A 21467-nucleotide genomic window follows, 5' to 3' on the forward strand; every position below is an offset into this window, starting at 1 on the left:
ATAAGATTATAATTTGTGCAACCCTTAGGCAATTTATTAGTTTCGAAACCTCCATTTCCTTTCTGCAGTTTCAAAACAATATATTTTTTAATTGATTTCGATACAATTCTATATAAGCTGCTTTTAAAGTAGCAAATGTCATATTAAACTGAATCAATGAAGTATTTAATTGCTATCATTTTCAAGAGAGGTTGATTTCAATATCTCATGTATAAAATTTTTTAAAGTCTTATTAAACAAATAAGAAAAAAAAAAACTATAAAGCGTTTTTAACAGTTCTAAATACTTTAATGCAAAATTTGGTAAGGTAGTAAATGATATTTGATTTTAATTTTAATAAAAATCCAAAGTTGAATTACCTTGAAAACGCTCCAAACAAAATTTTAAGGCCTCTGGATCTTTAGGCATTTGCTACTTATTTTCTTATTTGATTATTGAGAATTTAATGAGTTTTTTTAATGCCGAATTTGCCAAACTGTAATAGGTATCTGTGTGATCTCCGATGTAAACTACGAAATTTACAGCGTAGATAATACTTTTCTTTTCCCCAATTTATTGATCATTTTGATATGAACTGAAATATATTTTTACAATATTTAATACTCAGCTGAAGCAGGGAAACACTTCTAAAAACTCTTCTGATTTCAATTGAGATTTCTCAGAACAATAATAGGTTTTTATAAATACACTACAGTTCAAATGATTTAAAATTATTTCCCTTTAATTGTATAAGAAAATCGAAATTTCATTTAGGGAATATCAGTAAATGCAATGAAAATGGTTAAAAAATAAATAAATTCAGGGAGTTTGCAGTTTCAGGGAGTATGCAATCTCAACGGATGAGCCATTATAGTCATTATATGAGCCATTATATAGCCAGGGCATCAGCAAAGCAAATATTCATTTTTTTAAAGACAACTGCAGATTATAAAAACGGAGTAAAGAAACAGATTATAAAAATGTGTAATTCCCATACCAGAAAATTATTTTCTATTATTTTCATACAATATTTTTTTGATTAATAACTAAAAAAAACTCATGAAAGGATACAAAATCAAAGTAAGCATATTTGCAAATTAGAAAATTTTGGCAAGTCATTTATTTTGCAGACAGAAAATTTCAAAAGAATGAATTGTCTTAGTATTCAAAATAGCATCGTAGATGTGAATTATAATTTTAAAATTTGGTCAAGTGCATGTTTCGCCTGAATTTTATTACTCTTAGTTTAAAATTACAATCAATGTATGACATTACCATTGGTAATTTTTTTATAAAGTCTTTCAACTTTGTGATAAGTGAATCCCAACTTTAAGTCCGACTTCATGGGAAATTCACCGTGTTTACAGCACAGGAGCATCCATTGGGAATCGAACTTCCTTTCCCTGGTGTAGTGGGAAAAGGTTTGCCAGTTTAGATTCAACTTCATCATCTGATTCCCATTTGTGGTTCGTCCCCAAACAGACCGCATGTGAGAAAAAGTGGCTTTAAAATGGAGGGCTAATTATTATTATGCTTTAAAGTCCCCCAAGAAATGTATTGAAACATATGCAAAAGCATACATATTTTGTTACGAAAGTTTGTAGTTTTCTTTATATTGCAAATAAATTGTTAAAATAATAAATTATCTACACTCTATTCAGATCATCAAATAATCATACACAATCCTTGCAATTATTTAAAAAATTGCTTTTTCCATATTTGAAGTTATATTCATGTTTGATGATTAAATGCCTTCATTGTTAACCATGTACTTGAAATTCGAATTAGGCCATAAAAAAATGTAACTATGCAAAATATCAATCCCATTTAAATAGAAGCAACAAAAGGCACAAATGTTTAAAAAGAAAGCCTGAACTATTCCTTTAATAGAGCAATGAAATCGTAGAAATATTCTAAAAAACATTAAAAAAAGTGCAAAGAAAAACTCTTTAAAAAAATTTTTTTTTTTTTTTTAAAGAAATTAGATATAAATATTTTCACTAAAAAATAACTTAACTTGCTCGTATGCTTTATATAAATCAATAAATGCAATGTAACATTAAATAAATAGTCAAATGTTCAGAAAGAGATGGTGTACTCAAAATAAAAAAATTCCACTCAAGATTATAACAAAATTTATTATTTATTCTTCATAACAATTTACAAGTGATATACTTGGAATTCTACAGTACAATATACGACAAAATGAATGAGCAATGGAAGGCATTAATAGCCGAAACTATTTTAACTTGCTGTTTCAAGCAAGAAATTATGATAATCAGTAATATAATATTATGGAAAATAGTAATTTTTTTTTCTCAGGCAAGTGCACAAAAGTTATTAAAATTGGTCCCATTTTTCTAATCAAATTGAAAAGAAAAAAAATCCGCATGGAAAAATGCATACATTTATGGCAATACATAAAAAACATGGAAAGACTTCAGTGCACACAACATATTATACATGTCAATTTAAAAATTAAATATACTTTGGATTTATATTTATTTAAAAGATAATGGACGGAGATCGTTTAACAACAATTGTATTTAATATTAAAAAATCTATAAGAAGAAAAGTATTGCTATCAGAAATGCAAGTTCCATTTAATTATTTGAAATTTCACATTCAATAACAAAATAGTCATTACTATGTAAGTGAAATAGGCACATTTGTGAAAGGCATTGAGGTGAAATGCAATAAGATTTTTTTCTCTGATATATATTCAAGTGCACACAGATTTGCAAATTCACTAATTCAAAATCTAAAAGTGAAAAATGTACTACACAATCTGAAAAGACAATCACATTTTAGAAATCATAAGTGCAATATTTTTTTTCATAACCTAATTATATGGCAAGAATTACAAAAACATAAAAACTAGAACCTGATTACAATAGTGAATAAATGCAAAATTTGAATTTTGGTGCTTTTATAGAAAAAAAAATAATGTTTCATTTATCTAAATTGAACTAACATGAAGTTGTGAACTTTTAGGTATCATCTACAAATAATGTTAACATAGAAAAATGTAAATGCAATCAGTGCATAACTATAAACTTGACAAAATAGTGAGCAGTAAATGTTAAATATATGTATATATATTTCAGTGCATCTAATTTAAGTTTCAAAGTCAAAAATATATAGTCTACATAATATTCAGTTAGATGTCATATATCGAGAAATATTTATTACAAATGATGCAACTACAGATGTTGAAAAATATGAAATTATGTCACAACTCATTGTAAGGCATGGGTAATTATCACATACTTTTACCAGAATGATATGAATGGACTAAAAAAAGTATTATTGCTGCAAAAATGTATACATATATCTCAAAATTGTTTTTAATTTATATGACACACATATTTAAAAAACAATAAATATTAATAAAAAAAAATTTATCTTTAAAAAAATACTGTCATGCAGAAAATGCAGAGGTATCATCATATTTGGTCCAAAATACATTTAAACTTGAATCAAGTTCATACTATTTGTAATATTTATCTTAAAACAGTGCTGGCATCAATCATTTGTGTTCAAATGCACTAAGATCATTTAAGGAAATATAAATAAGTAATTACAGAAAACAAAACTTTGCAGAAATAATCAAATACAAGTTCTAAATGCAGTCAGAGCAAACAGTTTCCTTTCTTTCATGAAATAAAAATGGGAATGAAGAATATACAAGCAAGTTTCATGAGATTCTGTCAAATGCTAGCAGCTAAATCATTAAAACAAACAAGTATGGCAATAATATGACCTGTATAATTGAGACTGATTATTACAATTTGTGACTAGAAGGAATTATTCGGTCCTGGTGTTCATGTCCGTTTTTCCAATCTAGAAAAAAGTGCAAAAGTAATTTTTAAAAAATATATAGGAAAAGATGCATAAATGATATTTAATACATTTGCATTATAAATACTGGTTAGGTTTAGTTAAGTCAACAATCCATTTTGAAACAAAATTATGATTATTCTTTTAACTTTTGAAATCAAGATTCCTGCAAACTTGAATCAATATCCCTTCTTTAAATTTTCACAATAAAACATGAGACATAACACAATGCACATAGTGAAAACTAATCTAAAAAAGTTAGAAATCAGTTGAAAATACTCTGAAATGCAATTTTCTTTTAAAAACAGAGGATTTGCATAGGCAATAGTTATTAGAAGGCACTCAACCCAGTTTGAAAATGATATAAAACATAATCAAGTAAACAATTTTTATTGATTTTACTCAGAATTAAAAACCATATTGAGCATGTAGGAAGCTGAAGAAAAGATTTAACTCAACAAATAGTTTCAAATCTAAATTAAAATTATGATATTAAAAATGTACAATTACAAACTTCTGAATTAGACTTCATAATTGCCAACTTTAAAAATAAATGAGTATAAGTGAGGTATTTTTTATTTTTGAAATGATAATGGCTGTATTTTAGAACTGAATGCATAATAGTAGTAATGATTCTGTTACCATCTACATTAAATTTTTCATATGATCATAATTTTTTTATACACAAAATCAAATAATTCATAAAATTGAACTTAAAAGAAATTTCTAAAACATAGGGAAATTAAATGATATACATATGGTTAGAGTACAAAAGGTGTTTAAAGAATAGTCATTGATTTGCAAACCTTTACAGTTGTTATTGAATATTTTCAGCATTATGGCAAAGTATTTGCATGAATAAAATTATAATTGTAGATAATGTTTAGAGTTGGGCAGATTCATTGACAAGTACTAAATTTACAAGTTGCTTTCACAAGCTTGTTATTTAAATTGCATTTACCTTTTTCTTTTAACATTTTAGAGATTTATTAAAATCCAAAATTTTAGTTTTATTTCACAAACACGGTAAAATATCCGAAGCACATATGCCAGTCCATCTATGAACTGACCATTTGAAAATGAATAAAAAAAAGACAGAAATAGATAATAGATCAGAAATGAAATATAAAATTATAATAAATTGAGAATTACAACCAAAGCTGAGTATTTAGTATACTATTTGAATAATTTCATAGAAACAGGTAACTCAGCATAAAAAATAAATAAATAAACAGAACTCACCGACAAAAAACCATTTTAATTAAACCTCCTGTTCTTCTTAAAATTTCGATTACTTCTGTTGCAGATTTATTTAACAGACATTCTCTGTTTATCTAAAGAAAAAAAAAAAAAATGTTAGAATTCATAGAATTATATTTTCAAATACTTTGTTGAAAGTTCTGATAATTTAAATAATTTATTATTAGAAAAAACTAATGACAGCTGAAATCTTATCCTGATTTATCTAAAAAAACTAATGAAAACTTTTTTAATGGTATCAAAAATTTTTCAAATTCTGAAATACTTCATTATTTAAACTTTAGTTTACCTGTTTCTCAAATATTGACTAGCAGTCAACTTAGAGTAATCAAGACATAATGGCATCATTTATATAAGGTCCCCAACAAATGTTTAGAATAGAGCCAGAATAGGTATAGTAGGTATAATATAGGTATAGGCTGAAGAATAGGGTATAATATCTATGTGCCTAAGAAGTTGTAACAGTTTGTGTGAGCATATGTACCCCAAATGTTCTTAGCTCACTTTTATAGAAGGAAATAATAAATGTCCAAAATAAAATGGAACATAATTAGGGATTTAAGAAATGCAGTTAAAGAAATTAGAGTCAAAATTTAAATTACGAAAATTTTGCATTTTTAACAATTTTAAATATTATATGCAGGTAACAGTAAAACACATGTTAAAGAAAATCCAAACAATTATTTTTTAAATATTTATATTTCAGATGCTGTTTCCTATAATTTGAACAACTTTTATCGCTCTCAAGCTTGCAGCATTGGGATTATTTTTGCATTTTTTGAATAAAATCAAAAGCTATTTATTCAACTACATTTCAACCTATTAAAACCCACAGTACCAATTTTTAGGCTAGTTATATTTCATTTAAATGGCTAAATTAAATGGATTCGGTTGTTTCTTTTCTACATTTTAAAAAAAAATCTGAATATTTTCCTAAAATATCTAAATAATATTTAATCTCCATATCCATTCCCCAGATTCTTGCAGGCAAAGTATCATTATTGAAAAAAAAATTATGCTTTATTTTTGAAATAACAGAAAGATTTTAAAAGCAATTATTATTTAATTACTTGGTACTTTACTATATTCATATATGCTGTCATTGGAAAGGTGGTCGTTAGTGACAGAAGTCTTACAAGAGTGGCAAGTACAAACACAAAAACATATTTCTTTCAAAATTTTAAATGTATGATCATTTATATATTTCATCTTATTTTAAGTAATCAAATTTCAAGAAAAATATCTTACATATGGTCACTATTATCATGTGATCAAGGAATACAAATAAAATGATTAACATATAAGGGAGGGAAAACTCATTCGCATAAAAATTTTAATCTTATCCATAGTTTAATAATTTACAGAAATTTTTGATAAAATCTAACCATTGACATGAATTCTAAATTTAAAAAAAATTTTAATGACTCTTTAAGGACGTTCTGATATTTTTTTGTAAAAGAAATTGTCATTTTAATTTTACTTAACAATTATAATTTTGGAGTTTCCAACATAATAGAAAAGAAATTTACTGAAAGTTGCATTAAATTAAGTTAGACATTAATAAGTTAAATAAATACTAGTAAACAAAATCAAATAATTTAGCAAAAAAGCCCATAATATTGAATGCTACAATTGTGTTATTCTCCTTATTATATATGCACAACTTCAAATGCAAATTTTACATTGCCTAAGGATTAGAATCAAGCCTTGTACAAATTTCTAACAAAATGAAGATATTTAAAGTGCAACTTACTATTCGAATTAAGCGATCTCCAACTTTAATTCTTCCATCTTTGTCAGCCAAACTACCGGGATACACAGCTTTTACTTCTGCAGCTTTTGGCAATATATTTCTTGGAGAATTTGGTGACTCAGGAGGTGGATCATGTAAACTGAAACCCAAACGACCATGCCAACCTCTATCCAACTCCACATCAAAAGTGTTTACCTATTTGAAATATCAAATATTGAATTACCATTGGCTAAAGCTGATATTTGATCATTTTGATAAATTAGAAAAACTTAATGAAAATCTTATTTTTATTTAATAATTTATTATCAAACATGCTGAGTAAATGAAACTATAGATTTTCACATCTTGGAATTCAACTGTTAGTTAATCTATCGAAATTTGATACATAAACAAATTTGTAATATTCTAAAAATTACTGTCCTTGCTTATTGAAAATTTTTTTTCTAGTGCTCTGACTGAAGATATAAAAATAACAATTTTATGAATTATTGAAGAAAAAGAAGAGGTTTACATATATCATTGTCCTATTAGAATGTAAATTTAAAAAAAAGATTCACAGTAAAGAAGAAAATCTATAATAAACTCATTTTTCAGATATTACAAGAAAGTGAATAATAAAATGCATTCAACAGAATAAAAATATCAATAACTTTATTTGTTATTTTGCATATTTTTTAAGAAATAAGGAAAATAACTTAACATTAAAGCTAAATTCACCTATTCCCTCTCTACAATTACCAATACTGTATTTCATTTTAATGGAATATCTGGTACTAAAAGTAGAAAGGAAATAAGAAACATCTCTATACAAATAGAGAGACTTTTGTTGAAGCAAGTAAAAAGAAAAAGAAAGAATATAATGACAGAGTGAGAAATATAGCAAAATATAATTAAAAGTAATTTAAAAAACAAAACTAAATATAAAGTTTTTTACAGTATCTTATAATTTTATTTTATAAATCTTTAAAAAATTATGTTGTATTTTAACAATTCTAGGACACATTACGCAGGATTCAAGTAAGTTATTGATCCAAGGTTACTTAAGATTTTAATATATTGATTAAAATACTAATTAATTTTAAATATGCTATAAGTAAAGACATAAGACTTGTAACTAGAAAACAATTCTCTAGTATTATATAAACACATATCAGTTTATAAAATATTTAAGTAGAGACAATCAGATTTCTAAATGATGCATACAACATAAATTAGCTTCACTATCAATGATAAAGTGAGTAACTGCACTCTGAAATCAACCACAGTAGGGCACAAGATTTACTTCTTTAATTATAATAGAAAGAGTGCTATATTTCAAGAAATATCTTATATTGTGAATGTTGGTGAGGGTATTTTGAATACAATATTATTTAGATTGTGAGTGCATGTAAAAATTTTATTATATAAATTAAAATATTAATTACGTTAATCATTGTATTTAATGTGTAAAATTTTAATGCTTAGTAATTGTAATTTAAGTAATGTTTAGATTTTATTATGTATGCAATGAAGAGAGGCAGAAGCTGATCAGCAAAATTGTATTTTGAAAGATAATTCATAAAATTGTAGGTTTTAATAACATAACTGATTTTTTTTTTCTTTTTGATTCTCAATATTTTTATTGGTACTCAAATTTCAAATTATTGTTCTCAGAAGGCAGCAAAATTATTCTACCTTATATTTGCTATTACAGTCCTAATTGTACAAAGAGAATATACTAGGTCTTAAATTTGAAAATAAAGTGGCAAACTGGATCCTTGCGATTCTTGAAATTTAAGTTGCAGTGGAAGTTTGATAATAATTGCAAAACTACATAATTATTTAGAATTAGTGAATATCAGTCTCTTCCAAATGTAGATTTTTTTTAATAGCTTACCCAATACTCCGAACAACTTGTTGTCCTTGGAAATGGTACTGGTTTTTCATCATCTGATGTGGATTCAACAGAGGTTTCATTCTCAAGACTGATTATAGAGGTAGAACATTTATCAAGACTGATATCAGGATTATCAGGCTCATCAGTATGAGGCAAGGTACTTCCTCTCCATTTCAATAAATTTTTCCCAGCCTTTTCAGATGAGCTGTCATTTTGGCCTTCATCATTTTTATTTTTTGAATCAGCATTGGAGCACATGACGCTGGACTGTCGATGAAAACTTTCTTCATCGGTATATGCAGGATATCTTTTTCGATCAGATGAATTCAACATATCTAGGGATTTTGGTCTTTGATTCCTTTGAAGTCCAATGCCTTCCAAACTCAAGTCATCAACTGAATCACAAGGCTCAACCATTTCTTCAATAACATGTTCTTGACCGCTGGATGAATTGGAACTATCAGAGCTTTCAGAGGAGGAATTGCTTGGTGCATTAGATATTCTTCCAAGTTTTCTCTTTAGTTTTCTTGATGGAACCCCATTTTCATCAGAATTCTTTTTTTGCTTTAAGCGATCGTTTATCAAGCCCACTGCTTCCCATCGCAATGGTTTTGTTATGGAATAGTCTTCATCCAAGCATCCAGGTGTTAGTGGAGGTTCTGTACGAAACAAAGTTAGTGTGACAGAATTTGGTGTATTGCGCATAAACTCTATTGCTTCTGCATGAGTCATTGTGGACATGTCAGTACCATTAACCTGAAACATAAAAATTAGATTTTCATGAATAAAATGAAATATATTGCAGGATTGACAATTCTTACAGACCAAATGTATACAAATTAAATTATATAATATTTACAAACTGAAATCAACAATCATAATTTCAAAGTCAAACATTTTGCAAATTATAAATTGCAAAAGTTTATGGTAACATTCACAACATGCAAGATTTTTTCATAAACTATACACTGTGTAAATAATATTGTTAATATACTCAATTATCTAAATCTTTAGAATTAATTGGTTATTGAGACAGAATTAATGACTGACATATAGGGAAAAAATAAAATTATTCCACAACATTAACATAAATCCTTTTTTAGACACACATCAGATTAAAAAATCATTTACTATTTTTGAATTTAATTAAAAAGATAAGGAAATCTACAAGTAAACCCAGGAACTACAACCAAATAACAACATTTTACTTCAGAAATAATTTACACCTTTAACAGAATTCGATTTTGGAAACCAAAATTTAGGCATCAAATTTGATCTTGGCATTTGAACACTCAATGAAGCATATTACTTGGATGTATCAAAACTAAAACACAAATGGAAGAAAGATTCTGACAATTAAAAGCGTTTTTGTACAAATTTAAATTGGTTTTACAACTTCAAAATAAATCCGTTATAAAAAATTAAAATATCTGTGTGCTGAATCAAGGTTTTTGATATGTGAAGTATAAAAAAGTTATTAAAAAGGAAATCTGTTTATTTTTTCATATAAATGTTTTAATAATAACTAGTTTAAGGATTTCATGAAAGTGTTTTCATTTCATAAAACCACTTGAGTGTTAAAGACGACAAATAAAAACAAAGCACCTGTGCAGTGGTTGGGCCCCTATCAGAAATACATATGAAAAGATAATATATTTATATTTGGCATATCTTATCTCAATTTTAAGTATATAAAGTCCTACTGCATACAATTTTTGATACATATTTCTCAATGAACCATATAGAATTCAGCCCAATTTAATTAAAAAGGTATTTATTTAAATGAGAGATGAATTAACAAAATTTCAAGATTAATGAATTGTTTGAATTTTTTAGATTGCCTTTTGAACTAAAAAAAAAATCAAAATGAATGCTCATTTAATACTGAATTCAGAACCCAGATTCATATTGAATAGAAATCAATCTTATATTTTATTGTAAATAGCAACAGCCAAATGTACACAAACCCTATACACTACTTCTGTTTAATTGAACTTTCCTAAAGCTTCATTTAATTCTATGCCTAGCTAATAATGCATCAAAATATTATTAGAAATGCTCTAGAGAGGGCTCGCTCATTACCAGAATTCAATTCAATGAGAGAAAAGAGGTTGTAAAATCAAGAAATAGAAGTCAAACAGAAATCATTTGTAAAAAATAGGCTTAATCAATGCCAGATAGATAAATGCTATCACTTACCAATGGAAATATGTATCAACCATATCTTCTAAAATTATAAATCTCAGAAAAGTGATTTTAGAATTATCTAAAAGCTAAAAACACTCTTTTTAATAATATAAATTGCATTTTAGTACAATTTTTCGTTATTTCTTATAGTTTTTTGTAATATTTAATATAATATGCAATCTGTTACAATGCTTTTACTGTTATTATGAAATTCAAAGCTATTCATTAAAACAATATCATATGCTTTTGCCAATGTGAAAATTAAGATTAAAAAACTGTTTTTTTGGATAAACTGAGAAATATTTTCCACTTTTGTATTTTTTTTTTTTTTTTTTTTCATATTACATGCACTTTTTAATTTGTACCCACAGTAATTTGTCTTGAAAATACTAACTTAATGATATCTGCCATAATGGATTGATTCAATTTTTCATGTTTTTCAATCGCATCAAATAACAATACAAAATTTTAAAACATACATTCCACAGTAATTATTTAACAGCCTAAAAGTCAATCTTGGCTCATCACCAATGTAGGGTTGGAAACAAAATCTTCATCATTAATTTTTTTATAAGAATGAAAAACATACATAATTATGTAGATGCATATACATATTTATGTAGATACATGTACATATTTACGTATAAACATATGCATTTTATGTAGTGTCTAATTATACATAGACACTACATAAAGACATAATTCAGAATATTCAAAATAGAAATCAACCATGAAATAGCAAACAATAGAATAAAATTTGATATCTGAAAACAAGAAATTAATAGAATGAATACAAACAATGACATTTTTACCTTCACTATTTTATCACCGGGTTGTATTCTTCCATCAGACATGGCAGGTTCTCTTACAAGTGCCTTCACATAAATTCCTTCATCTGAACCTCCAAGTAGTCCCTCTTTTTTTGAGATGGTAAATCCTAAGCTACCTCCCCTTTTCACGAGAGTGACTTCGAATTCCTAAGAAATTTTTAATTTTCAGTCAAGACAATAAAAGTTCAGTATAGCTAAAGATAAAAGCAAGTAATTATAGAGTGCTTAAAATATCAGAAATGAAAATATATTTCTGAAACATATGACCAGTTTAAAACCCAGCAGCATAACCCATTTCAGGTTAAACTCGGTGAAAGTAACATTTTTTTTTACCAAACACTTAACTTTGAAAAACAGTCGGGTTTTTTTAATACTTGTATATTAATTGTAAACCAGCAATTAATAATAAATTAATTATATTAATTCTGTTCACTAATAACAGTTCATTAATAACTTAATTCTGTTCATTAATAACTATTAATTCTGTTCACTAATGGCACACAATTAACAAATAAATCCTTTCTTTTTTCCTTTCACAGTCATTGAGAACAGAAGCAAACATAATAAATTTTTACATATTCCTTAGCTTTCCTTCACGGAAGCTAAGAAATATGCATCTTAGTAGAATATCTTTAGCTTTATTGGTATATGAAATTAAAGCACATTTGTTTTAAAAACTTCATGTTTAAAGTTTCTTATGGATCATGTGAGTATTTTTTAATTTTCAAATTTAAAACTTCTACAAGTCAGAATAAAGGAATCATTTTTTCATAAAAGATTATCAAAATAAAATTATTTAAATAATCCAAAAACATTTTTTTTTCATTCACTAAACTTATAATAAACATCAAGAACAATTCTGCAACATTTAATCGCTAAATAAATGAAATTTCTAATTTAAAATTTAACAATTTGAATTAAAACTATTTTTATTTTTTATTTTTCATTGTAACAAAGAACAATAAACTTACTCCTGTCTCTACATTATACACATTTGCTTCAGTTCTAGAGAGGGAACTGCTCGCAGAACTGGAAGAAGAATCAAAAAATGGCCAAATTCCTCCCTGTAAACAGAAATAATGTTTCTTCACACATTTCTAAAGCAATAAAATTCTTTTCACCAAAACATTCAATGCAATCAAGTGAAATTAATTTGATTTAATTTCTTAGATATTGGACAATGAGATATGTTATTTAATTTTTTTAGCTTTTATTATATGATAGGTATGCTAGAAAGTTAAGCCATTAAACAAGACTTTAATTTCACCCACACACAATATGAAAGATTTGGTTTGGTTTGGTTTGATTGTTTTTTTATGGCTCAAGGGCAAATACTGACCAGGCTGTGCCAAACTCATGTTAACTTAAAATACAAAAAAAATCACTCCTTACAGTAAAGGGATGTAAAGTTAAAAAACAAAGTGAAAATAGAAATTAGATATTATGCATGAAATTGATGTCAAGTAAAAATGAAAATGTTAATATGGTAAGTTTTGCCAATTATATCTTTCAAATTTGGATAATCTCTGCCAAAATTTTTTATTCTTAGAAAGCGGTATTTAGGCAATCACAAATGATATGCCGAACTGAAATTATAGTACTACATTTTGCACAAATTGGAGCTGTATCTGAATGAAGTAAATGTTTGTGAGTAAAATAAGTATGACCTATGTGAAGCCTTGTTAACAATATTAAAGAAATAGGTCTGTAGTAATCTTGTAGACAGTATTGTTTCCGTATCCAGTTGTATTGTAACACACATTATTTATAACTTTGCTGCCAATGACAATGTCCACATAGATAATCTAAATGGATTTAAGAATTTTAATAACTAGAATTGTGTGCAGGAGGGGGAATATCCCTGTTTCTCCTGCAGAATCTACATGATGAAATTTTCATTCCCAGAATTTACAAGTTAAAAATTATTAACAAGATGTAATTCATAAATTCCAAGTGCTTTTTATTTAACTATTTGATTATTATCAAGCTTATACAATTTACAAACATATATACAGTATTTTGTAATTGTAACAACTCATTTCAACTTCAATAAGAAAATTATGAATTTATGGTTTTATAATGCAGATTAAGATGCTAAGTTTTGGGAAAAACAAGCCTGTTTTGTGATGCAAATACACTATATATTTAATTCTATATTGAGAATGGATAGAAATATAAAAGATTTCGTAAATATTATTTCACAGTAACAATGACAAAAAAAAAAAAAAAAGTACAATAAAAGAATATTTTGATTAGAATGAATGATTTGAATGACAAATATTATGCAGTTTATTAAAAAAAATTTCAATGTTTACTTAGAAAGTACAATTCAAAATTAAAATCAATAATTTTATGAATAAATAAAACAATCATTATAAATATATAGATTGGAAATCAATCTTTCTATGAGAATTCATATCTGGTATGTCAAATGCATGGTAAAATAAAAATCTTTAAATTTAATTATACCTTAATTTATTCTTTTATTGTTTATTATAATGAATAAGTTCTCAACTCAAGAATATTAAGAAATTAAATAAATTTAAAGCATTCTATTAAAATTATTTTCATCCAGGAGCATACTACTTTTGGACATCACAATCAAAATAGATTTGGGAAAATAAACACATGCATATTAATGTATTTTGTACAATAATAATAAACATATATATATATATATATAAAGAACCTGAGTTGGACATTTATAGCTCATTAGTATATAAAGCTTACCTTAAATGTTGAGAAAGCAGGAATAAGTGATTTCGAAGGTCTGAACACTTTTAAAATCACTTCTGTAGGGGCAGATCGTAAAACTTCTAGAGCTTCCTAAAAATGTGCAAAGTATATTACAGTAAAATGGAATGTACTAAACATTAATGTAAAGAATTTATCAAAAAATCTTAATCAACATAAATTTAGCAAAACAAATTAAAGTTTTCCCCTTTTATTGCAGAAAATAAGCTTTTTATAATTAAGTATTAAAATGTACTTTTTCATTTAATATGGATCTAAAAAAAGCAAAATAGTTTTCACCTGTCTTTCTGCAAAAATGAAAGTAAATGATGAGGTAACTACAAATGAAGAGTATTATTTTCCCACACTATTAAATTTGTTAAAATAATAAAAATTAAAGACATAATGAGCTACTATTGTTGTAAGAATAATTTATACTGATGCTTAATAAAAATCTTTAAATTAAAACATGCAAAGAGGATCAAACACATTTTTATTCTATCAAATGCAAATAATTTTTATAAAGTTATGAGCAAAATGCTAATGATTTTCTATTGTATAAAAACATGCACATGCTTAAATTATTTCATAAATATCACTCTCAGATATATTGATTATATATTTTCTACTAGCTAATTAATTTTTAAAAAACTGCTACAAGTTGAAGATATTGTAATAAAACATATACCACTTGAATTAAGATTATGCAATAACACTGCATGAAAATACATTTGAATATGAAAGTAGAAAGTTTCTTTAAAAATTATCAAACCTTTCAAACTTACAGTATTTGTTAATCCAACCATCTTTGTACCATTTACTTCTAATATAACATCTCCTAAAACCAGTTTTCCACATTCCAGAGCTGGCTGTAAAGGATAAAGCTTTCGTATTCGGATCAACTGAGAGAAATAGTCGCGACCAAATGCATCTATCCCTCCTGAAATACTGAGGCCCAAGCCACGACTGCTCTTTTGTACCTTTACTTCAAATGTGTTTTCTGAAAAACAAATATTTATACATAATTCAGTAATTTATTAATATTAATCTTTTCCATATTTGAATATTTTTTAATACAAAACCATACATTTTTCCAAATCAAAGACATTTAAACTATAAGCATAAATTTTTCGTTTATCACAGAGATTTATAGCAAAAATTTAAAATACAAATAAAAAAAAACATCTTCACATTTTGTAAGAACACTTGGTATTGTGTTATTTAATACGAGTACACCTTAAATTTACTAGCAAACATTTAATTTCTGTTTTAAATATTTATGGAAATTAGTATTTAAAGAAAATTTAGCAAACACATAATTGAATTTGGGATAAAAGGAAATACGACAATCAAGAATTTATTATGAAGCTTTTCTCCTATTAGTATTAATAATTTATCTTCAACAAACTGGTTTTTAACATTCCATAATGTAAAGTTAAATTCAAAAAACTAAAAATGCTGGAAGATTGAATAGCATGATAATTTTTTTACTGAAGACAAATGTATATACATATATATTTGCCTCCATTTTACAAGTTTTCTATTTGATTTTCTGTAAAAGATTAGATTATTAATTATTCTGAAGAAATACATATGATTCAAAAACAGCACTAATTATGAAAATTTTGGATTTTTCACTGTAGTTAAGTAACAGTGAAGAACTATTGCTAAATTATGAAAATATAAATAAGTCTAAGTTATAAAATATACCTACTGATGCTAACAAAAATTGTATGCATTAATAAACCAATGTTATGCCAATCATTCAATCTGTCTTCATGTGAATTAATCTACACATAGAAAAAAGCATAATTTTCTTCAAAATTTGCCTGGACCAGATGGCAGAATATTCCATCAAAAGATATAAATTATCTTTCAGTGAACTATTACTATTTTGTAGAATAAATCCATTTTCAATTTTAGCCAAATGATGTAAATGGTATCACATTCATGTCAATGCATTATTGGTTGGTTACTGTAATTGATTGAATCATTATAGTACACATCACAGCGAATATTCAGAAAGATGATTTATAAAGTCAGCATTTCAATTGATAAGATGCCTGGAGCATAGATAGAATTAACTTTTATACAAATAGAAAATTATGACAAAAAGAAATGACTTTTCAAAATAAATAATGAAAAGCATATGTTATTGATAGTCCATAGGAAAATTGATATTTATCATATTTTTAAAAATAATAGCTTAAAATGACATCCTTTTAAAACTAAGTTTCTTCTGATATTTTCTTAAAACATTGAAATGCTTTATTGCCATTTGGTACCATAAATACTTAATTACATCCCACATAATACAGTGGAATATGTAAGTAAAATTTACATCTGTACCATATTATATACATGGGAGAAAATATTTAAGTACAGTGTCTTGAACTGCACATAAGAAATAAAAATCAAGGACTCAAATTTTTAGACTATCTCACCAAAAATAAATTTTGTATTGCAATACATAACAAAAATGCTGCAAAAGAAACTTCCATTTCCTGGAAGTTAAATAATATAAATTATGAATTAATATTAAACTTACCTGAATTGCAATAATTATATATGTCCTCTAATTTTTTCAGCTTCTTTTTTCTTATTGGCACAGTAGGGATTTGATGAAGGTTACTAGCAGAACCTTAAGAGGGAAAAGTAAAAAAATGAAATTGTGTCCATTTAAAAAGTATGCTGATACTGAAAAATCAATCTAAAAATATTTCAAAAATAAATTTACCTCTAACATAAGAATAATTCTGATAGAAATCTAAAACAGCTTGATGTGGTTTCAAAAAGTGGGGTGTAGCCAAACATTCAGTTGATCTATTTCTATAAAGACAACCATTCATCTCATTTCTGTCATCTTCATCAGAATTTTCAGCCAAATTTGGTGTACTGTTATATGATGTCAATGGACTTTGAAATCGGTAGACCCCAGAGCTTGGAGTCATAACTTTGGCATAAGGACTAGAAGAATTATTGTGGTTTCTCTTTGGAGTGTAATGTATCTGAAGTCTAGAATTGTTATCTTTGGCACCATAAACAGAAGTTACTGGGTCATTGGCAATAGTCGGCAAAGATGAGAAGGATGCTTGGTCACTTGAATCACTGTCTTTGTACAAATCAAAGCATGCCTCTGCACTTGCAGAACTTTCTTTCCTCTTAATTTCAGCTTCATTTTGAAAAATGTAATCAGAATACTTGAAAGCACAGTTCTGCCCAATTGGACTTTTGGAATCCTTTTTAGCTGCATTTGATAGGTAATTGTCTTTAGAATACTGATTATTTTTCTTTGGTATTATTTCACTTTCTGCTAGCGTTGTTTCAATTAGGTTCCCTTTCTCCAACACCAGATGTGCTACTTGTTGGGTTTCTCGGAGCTTTGTGACAACTTCCTGATAGGACAGATTTTCCAAAGGTTCTCCATCCACCTCAAGAAGTTTATCACCTATAAAAAAAAGCATGTAGAATGAGAAAATATAAGCAATTATTGAAAAAATTTCTTAATCAAGTTTAGATTTTCTTTTCTAATAAACTGAATCATAGTTTAAATCCATTCGCATGACAACATTTCCCCAGATTTTAATGGGCATAAATAGAGCAAGGAAATTTTTTTTAATCTTCTCATTCAACGAGAAGTATATAAATTACTTTAGTTATTCTACCAGATGCATAATAAACAAAACCCATAGGCATATAAATGCAAAAGCCACTATTTTGTAAATGGAAAATGAATACATATATCAAAATGAAATTTTTCAGTTTGAGGATAAGTGGAAATTTTTTATTCTCTTCTTTCTTTTCTTATTTTCAATTTCTGAGTTTGGAATGATGAGGTTTTATGAATGTATTTTCTGGTTCCATGTAGATTTTATCAATGGAATATAACATAATAAATTAACTATTTCTAAACTTCTAGTTAAGGAATCGCTTTTTAGAAGCAAATAAATATTATTCTAAATAATATATTTGGATTATGTGGAAACTTTTAAAAACTAAGAAAAGCAAAACAAAAATCTCTATCTTAAAATAAAACTACTTTGATAATGCAATTCTATAGACATCTTCATAAGTTACCACTTAATAATGCCAATTAATATACCTCAGAATCAAACATTCAACAAAGTCAGTATTTTATTTTAAAGGAAAAAGAAGCTGTTTCTACTTGGTATGTTATGTATGGGGATACTTTGTGCTACATTATTGTAATGTAAATCAAACAAAAATGTATCTGAAGTATTGAATTCACCAAACAATATAAATGTACAAAAACATTAAAAAGATATGTGAAAAAAGGTGGATCTTATTTATTTAATAATAATCCATAAAATACTCAAATAAGAATTATGAAGAATGCCATTTTTAAAAAATTGTTTTGGATGTTCATAAAACACTAGAATTATTTAGAAAACAAATTTTCAAAATAGGAGATCATTCATTACAGTTGTAGCATCTTTAAAACATCTGATTAAAACAAAATGAGAGTTGAGGTTTTTGTAGCTGACAATAAACAACTTACCATGATATGTTTTAAAAAAAACTGACGATTACAGAAATTAATGAGAAAAGCAATTAATAAGACAGATTATCATAATTAACAATTCTTAAGATGCCTATTCATTATAATAAGTATTAACTTGTTAAAACAAACTATTTCAGTTTAGAAAAATTGAATTTAAATAGATGTCTGAAATATATTTTCATATCTGTTTATATGCCAATTTTGCCACAAGGAGTACAGTATTTAATTTTATGCCCCAAAAATACGTAAATATAACTGATCCCACAAAAGGACTAATTTCTGAAATAAAATGCATGATTACAAAGTATCCTTTACAAATTCAACAGTTTATTTTTTTAATTCTAAAGATTCCAAATTTAAATTATATAGAAGGTTTTCAAAGAGCAATAATAAAACTAAAAAGTTACAAAAAATATTAAATTAATACTTATATAGTTTTAAAAATCAGTCTAACCTCATAATTAAACACAAAAATCGGAAACAAGTGGAAATACTTTAGTGACTGTGTTACATCTTACTGCAATTTTTCAGTATTTATTGGAATTTTTTTTTTTTTACTGAAATAAAGGAATTTAAATTTTGCCTTTTATTTAGTGCACAAGCATGATTTTATTTATAAAAATTAAACCTCCAAACAGTCATTCTGATTAAAAACTTATACCTTTTAAAATAGATAAATTATACTTTTTGTACAAATTAATCGTACTATTTTATATTCATCAAATTCCAAATATATTATATATATATATATATAAGAATAATTCAGCTTTTGTGTTTAACATAAATGGAAGGAAGTGGGAGGGGATTTTGGTTACACTACATTATTCAAATACTTGGTTGCTTCTTAAATGAATACAAAATTTGACAAAGATAATAAATTGTTAGTCTTAGAAACTTCAAAATTTTTTTAATTCAACAAAAAATACTGTTACATTTATTTATTTAAATACATATAAAAATTATTGAAAAACAACATGAACAAATCATCTGGTACTTCATTATTCAAAACTTTACAAACATAAATTTAAAAATAATTTTAAATGATAGGCAAAAAAGCTGGCCCAAGTCATGCATAAAATATTTAAGTAAAAAGAAATTGCTTAAATTCAAATTTATGACTAAAATGAAAATAGCAGAATTTTACTTTGGCATACTGCAAATGTTGATAATATAGAACAAATTTAGAACCAGGCATATTTTGAAAAATAAATTGTCCTGTAAATTACCTGGTTTTATTCTTCCATCTAAATCAGCTGCACCATTTGGAACAACAGAATGAATATAGATATGCCATTCTGGTGTTGTTTGTTCTGTACCATTAGATTCAGTTCCTTGCTAAAATGCAAAATAAATTTAAATTAATCTTTACCAAGCATTAGTATTTTCCAATTAAAAGAATGAACTGAATAAGATATTCTCAAATTCAAATTTTATCATAATTTAATTTAGTGATAAATTGCAAAAACTTTTTTTAATTTCTTATTAACAAAATTTTAATTAAAATGGAATAATCAAATAAATATAAAAGTTTCATTAGTAACAACCAAAAATATATGAATTTAATAGAATAATGCATTAAGGAAATTATTTAAAAAGAAAAATATTTAGACAAACAAAATTTCACTAATTCCAAAATGTCAATTGAAACTACAAAAACATTTGAAAAATTAATAAGAATGGCAAATAATAATCAGAAAACAATATTATGTTTTATTAACTAAATTTCAATGGCTATAAGCAATTATATATATTTTTTCATAAAATTTGTTAGTTTCTTAATATATTTTACTCGTTGATTGACAGCTAATGTTATAAAAAAATTGAATTTAAATAATTTTTTTAAAAATGTTTATAGGAAATCAATTTGAAGATTTCATTTTTTGATATTTCTTTACACAAGATTCTTAAAAACTAATATAATTTTTAATTCATACAGGTAATTAAATTTAATTGAATCTACAGAATGAAGAATAATTTAACAAACCTAGACTTGTGCTTATATTCAAATGCAATGTGAAAAATGAAATATCTAGTTATTTCATTCAATGATATTGTTGCTTAATTTGAGTCAATTAGAATAACAATTATGACAAGGACACAGAAGAGAATTCTATTTTCTTTTTACAATAATACATTCTTTGATGTAAAGATATCTTTATATTTCAAATTTCATAATTTTTCAATAGCAAAATTTTTAAAGTTTGAACAGTAATATTACCAAGATTCCCTCCTCCTTAAAAATATATTTAATGTAATTTTTAAGAATTATAATTTGTTTTTTGTTAGTTAAATTTATCTGTATCTTGTATCCATCAAGTTTGTTTTCTTTTATAGGTCTATGCATACAATAAAAAAAAGCAACTAAAATTTATTTACTTTTATAAAAACAGACATGACGTTAAATGGGAATTGTACTTTTTATTTTAAAGGTGTTTTTTTTTTCAATAGTTGTAATCAAAGTATATAATTTATTCATATCAAAGTAAT

The 21467-nt window shown here is 25.8% G+C and overlaps 1 protein-coding gene across 2 annotated transcripts in view; it reads right to left on the reverse strand.

Annotated features, from left to right (window-relative positions):
• Positions 1 to 2097: 2097 nt before the first annotated feature.
• Positions 2098 to 21467, reverse strand: part of LOC129988007 (tyrosine-protein phosphatase non-receptor type 13-like) — a 140959-nt gene continuing 121589 nt past the window's right edge. For both annotated transcript variants that reach the window (XM_056096075.1, XM_056096076.1), the window contains exons 24-34: positions 20207 to 20315; positions 17196 to 17906; positions 17007 to 17099; positions 15244 to 15458; positions 14456 to 14551; positions 12697 to 12789; positions 11708 to 11872; positions 8709 to 9464; positions 6833 to 7027; positions 5062 to 5153; positions 2098 to 3822 (exon numbers count right to left, since the gene is read on the reverse strand). In XM_056096075.1, coding sequence (XP_055952050.1) covers positions 3804 to 3822; positions 5062 to 5153; positions 6833 to 7027; positions 8709 to 9464; positions 11708 to 11872; positions 12697 to 12789; positions 14456 to 14551; positions 15244 to 15458; positions 17007 to 17099; positions 17196 to 17906; positions 20207 to 20315 — 2544 coding nt within the window. In that variant the 3' untranslated portion in view covers positions 2098 to 3803. The remainder of the gene's footprint in view (positions 3823 to 5061; positions 5154 to 6832; positions 7028 to 8708; positions 9465 to 11707; positions 11873 to 12696; positions 12790 to 14455; positions 14552 to 15243; positions 15459 to 17006; positions 17100 to 17195; positions 17907 to 20206; positions 20316 to 21467) is intronic.

This window comes from Argiope bruennichi, chromosome 10, assembly GCF_947563725.1.
Source record: "Argiope bruennichi chromosome 10, qqArgBrue1.1, whole genome shotgun sequence".
In the NCBI taxonomy this organism is placed as follows: Eukaryota; Metazoa; Arthropoda; class Arachnida; order Araneae; family Araneidae; genus Argiope; species Argiope bruennichi.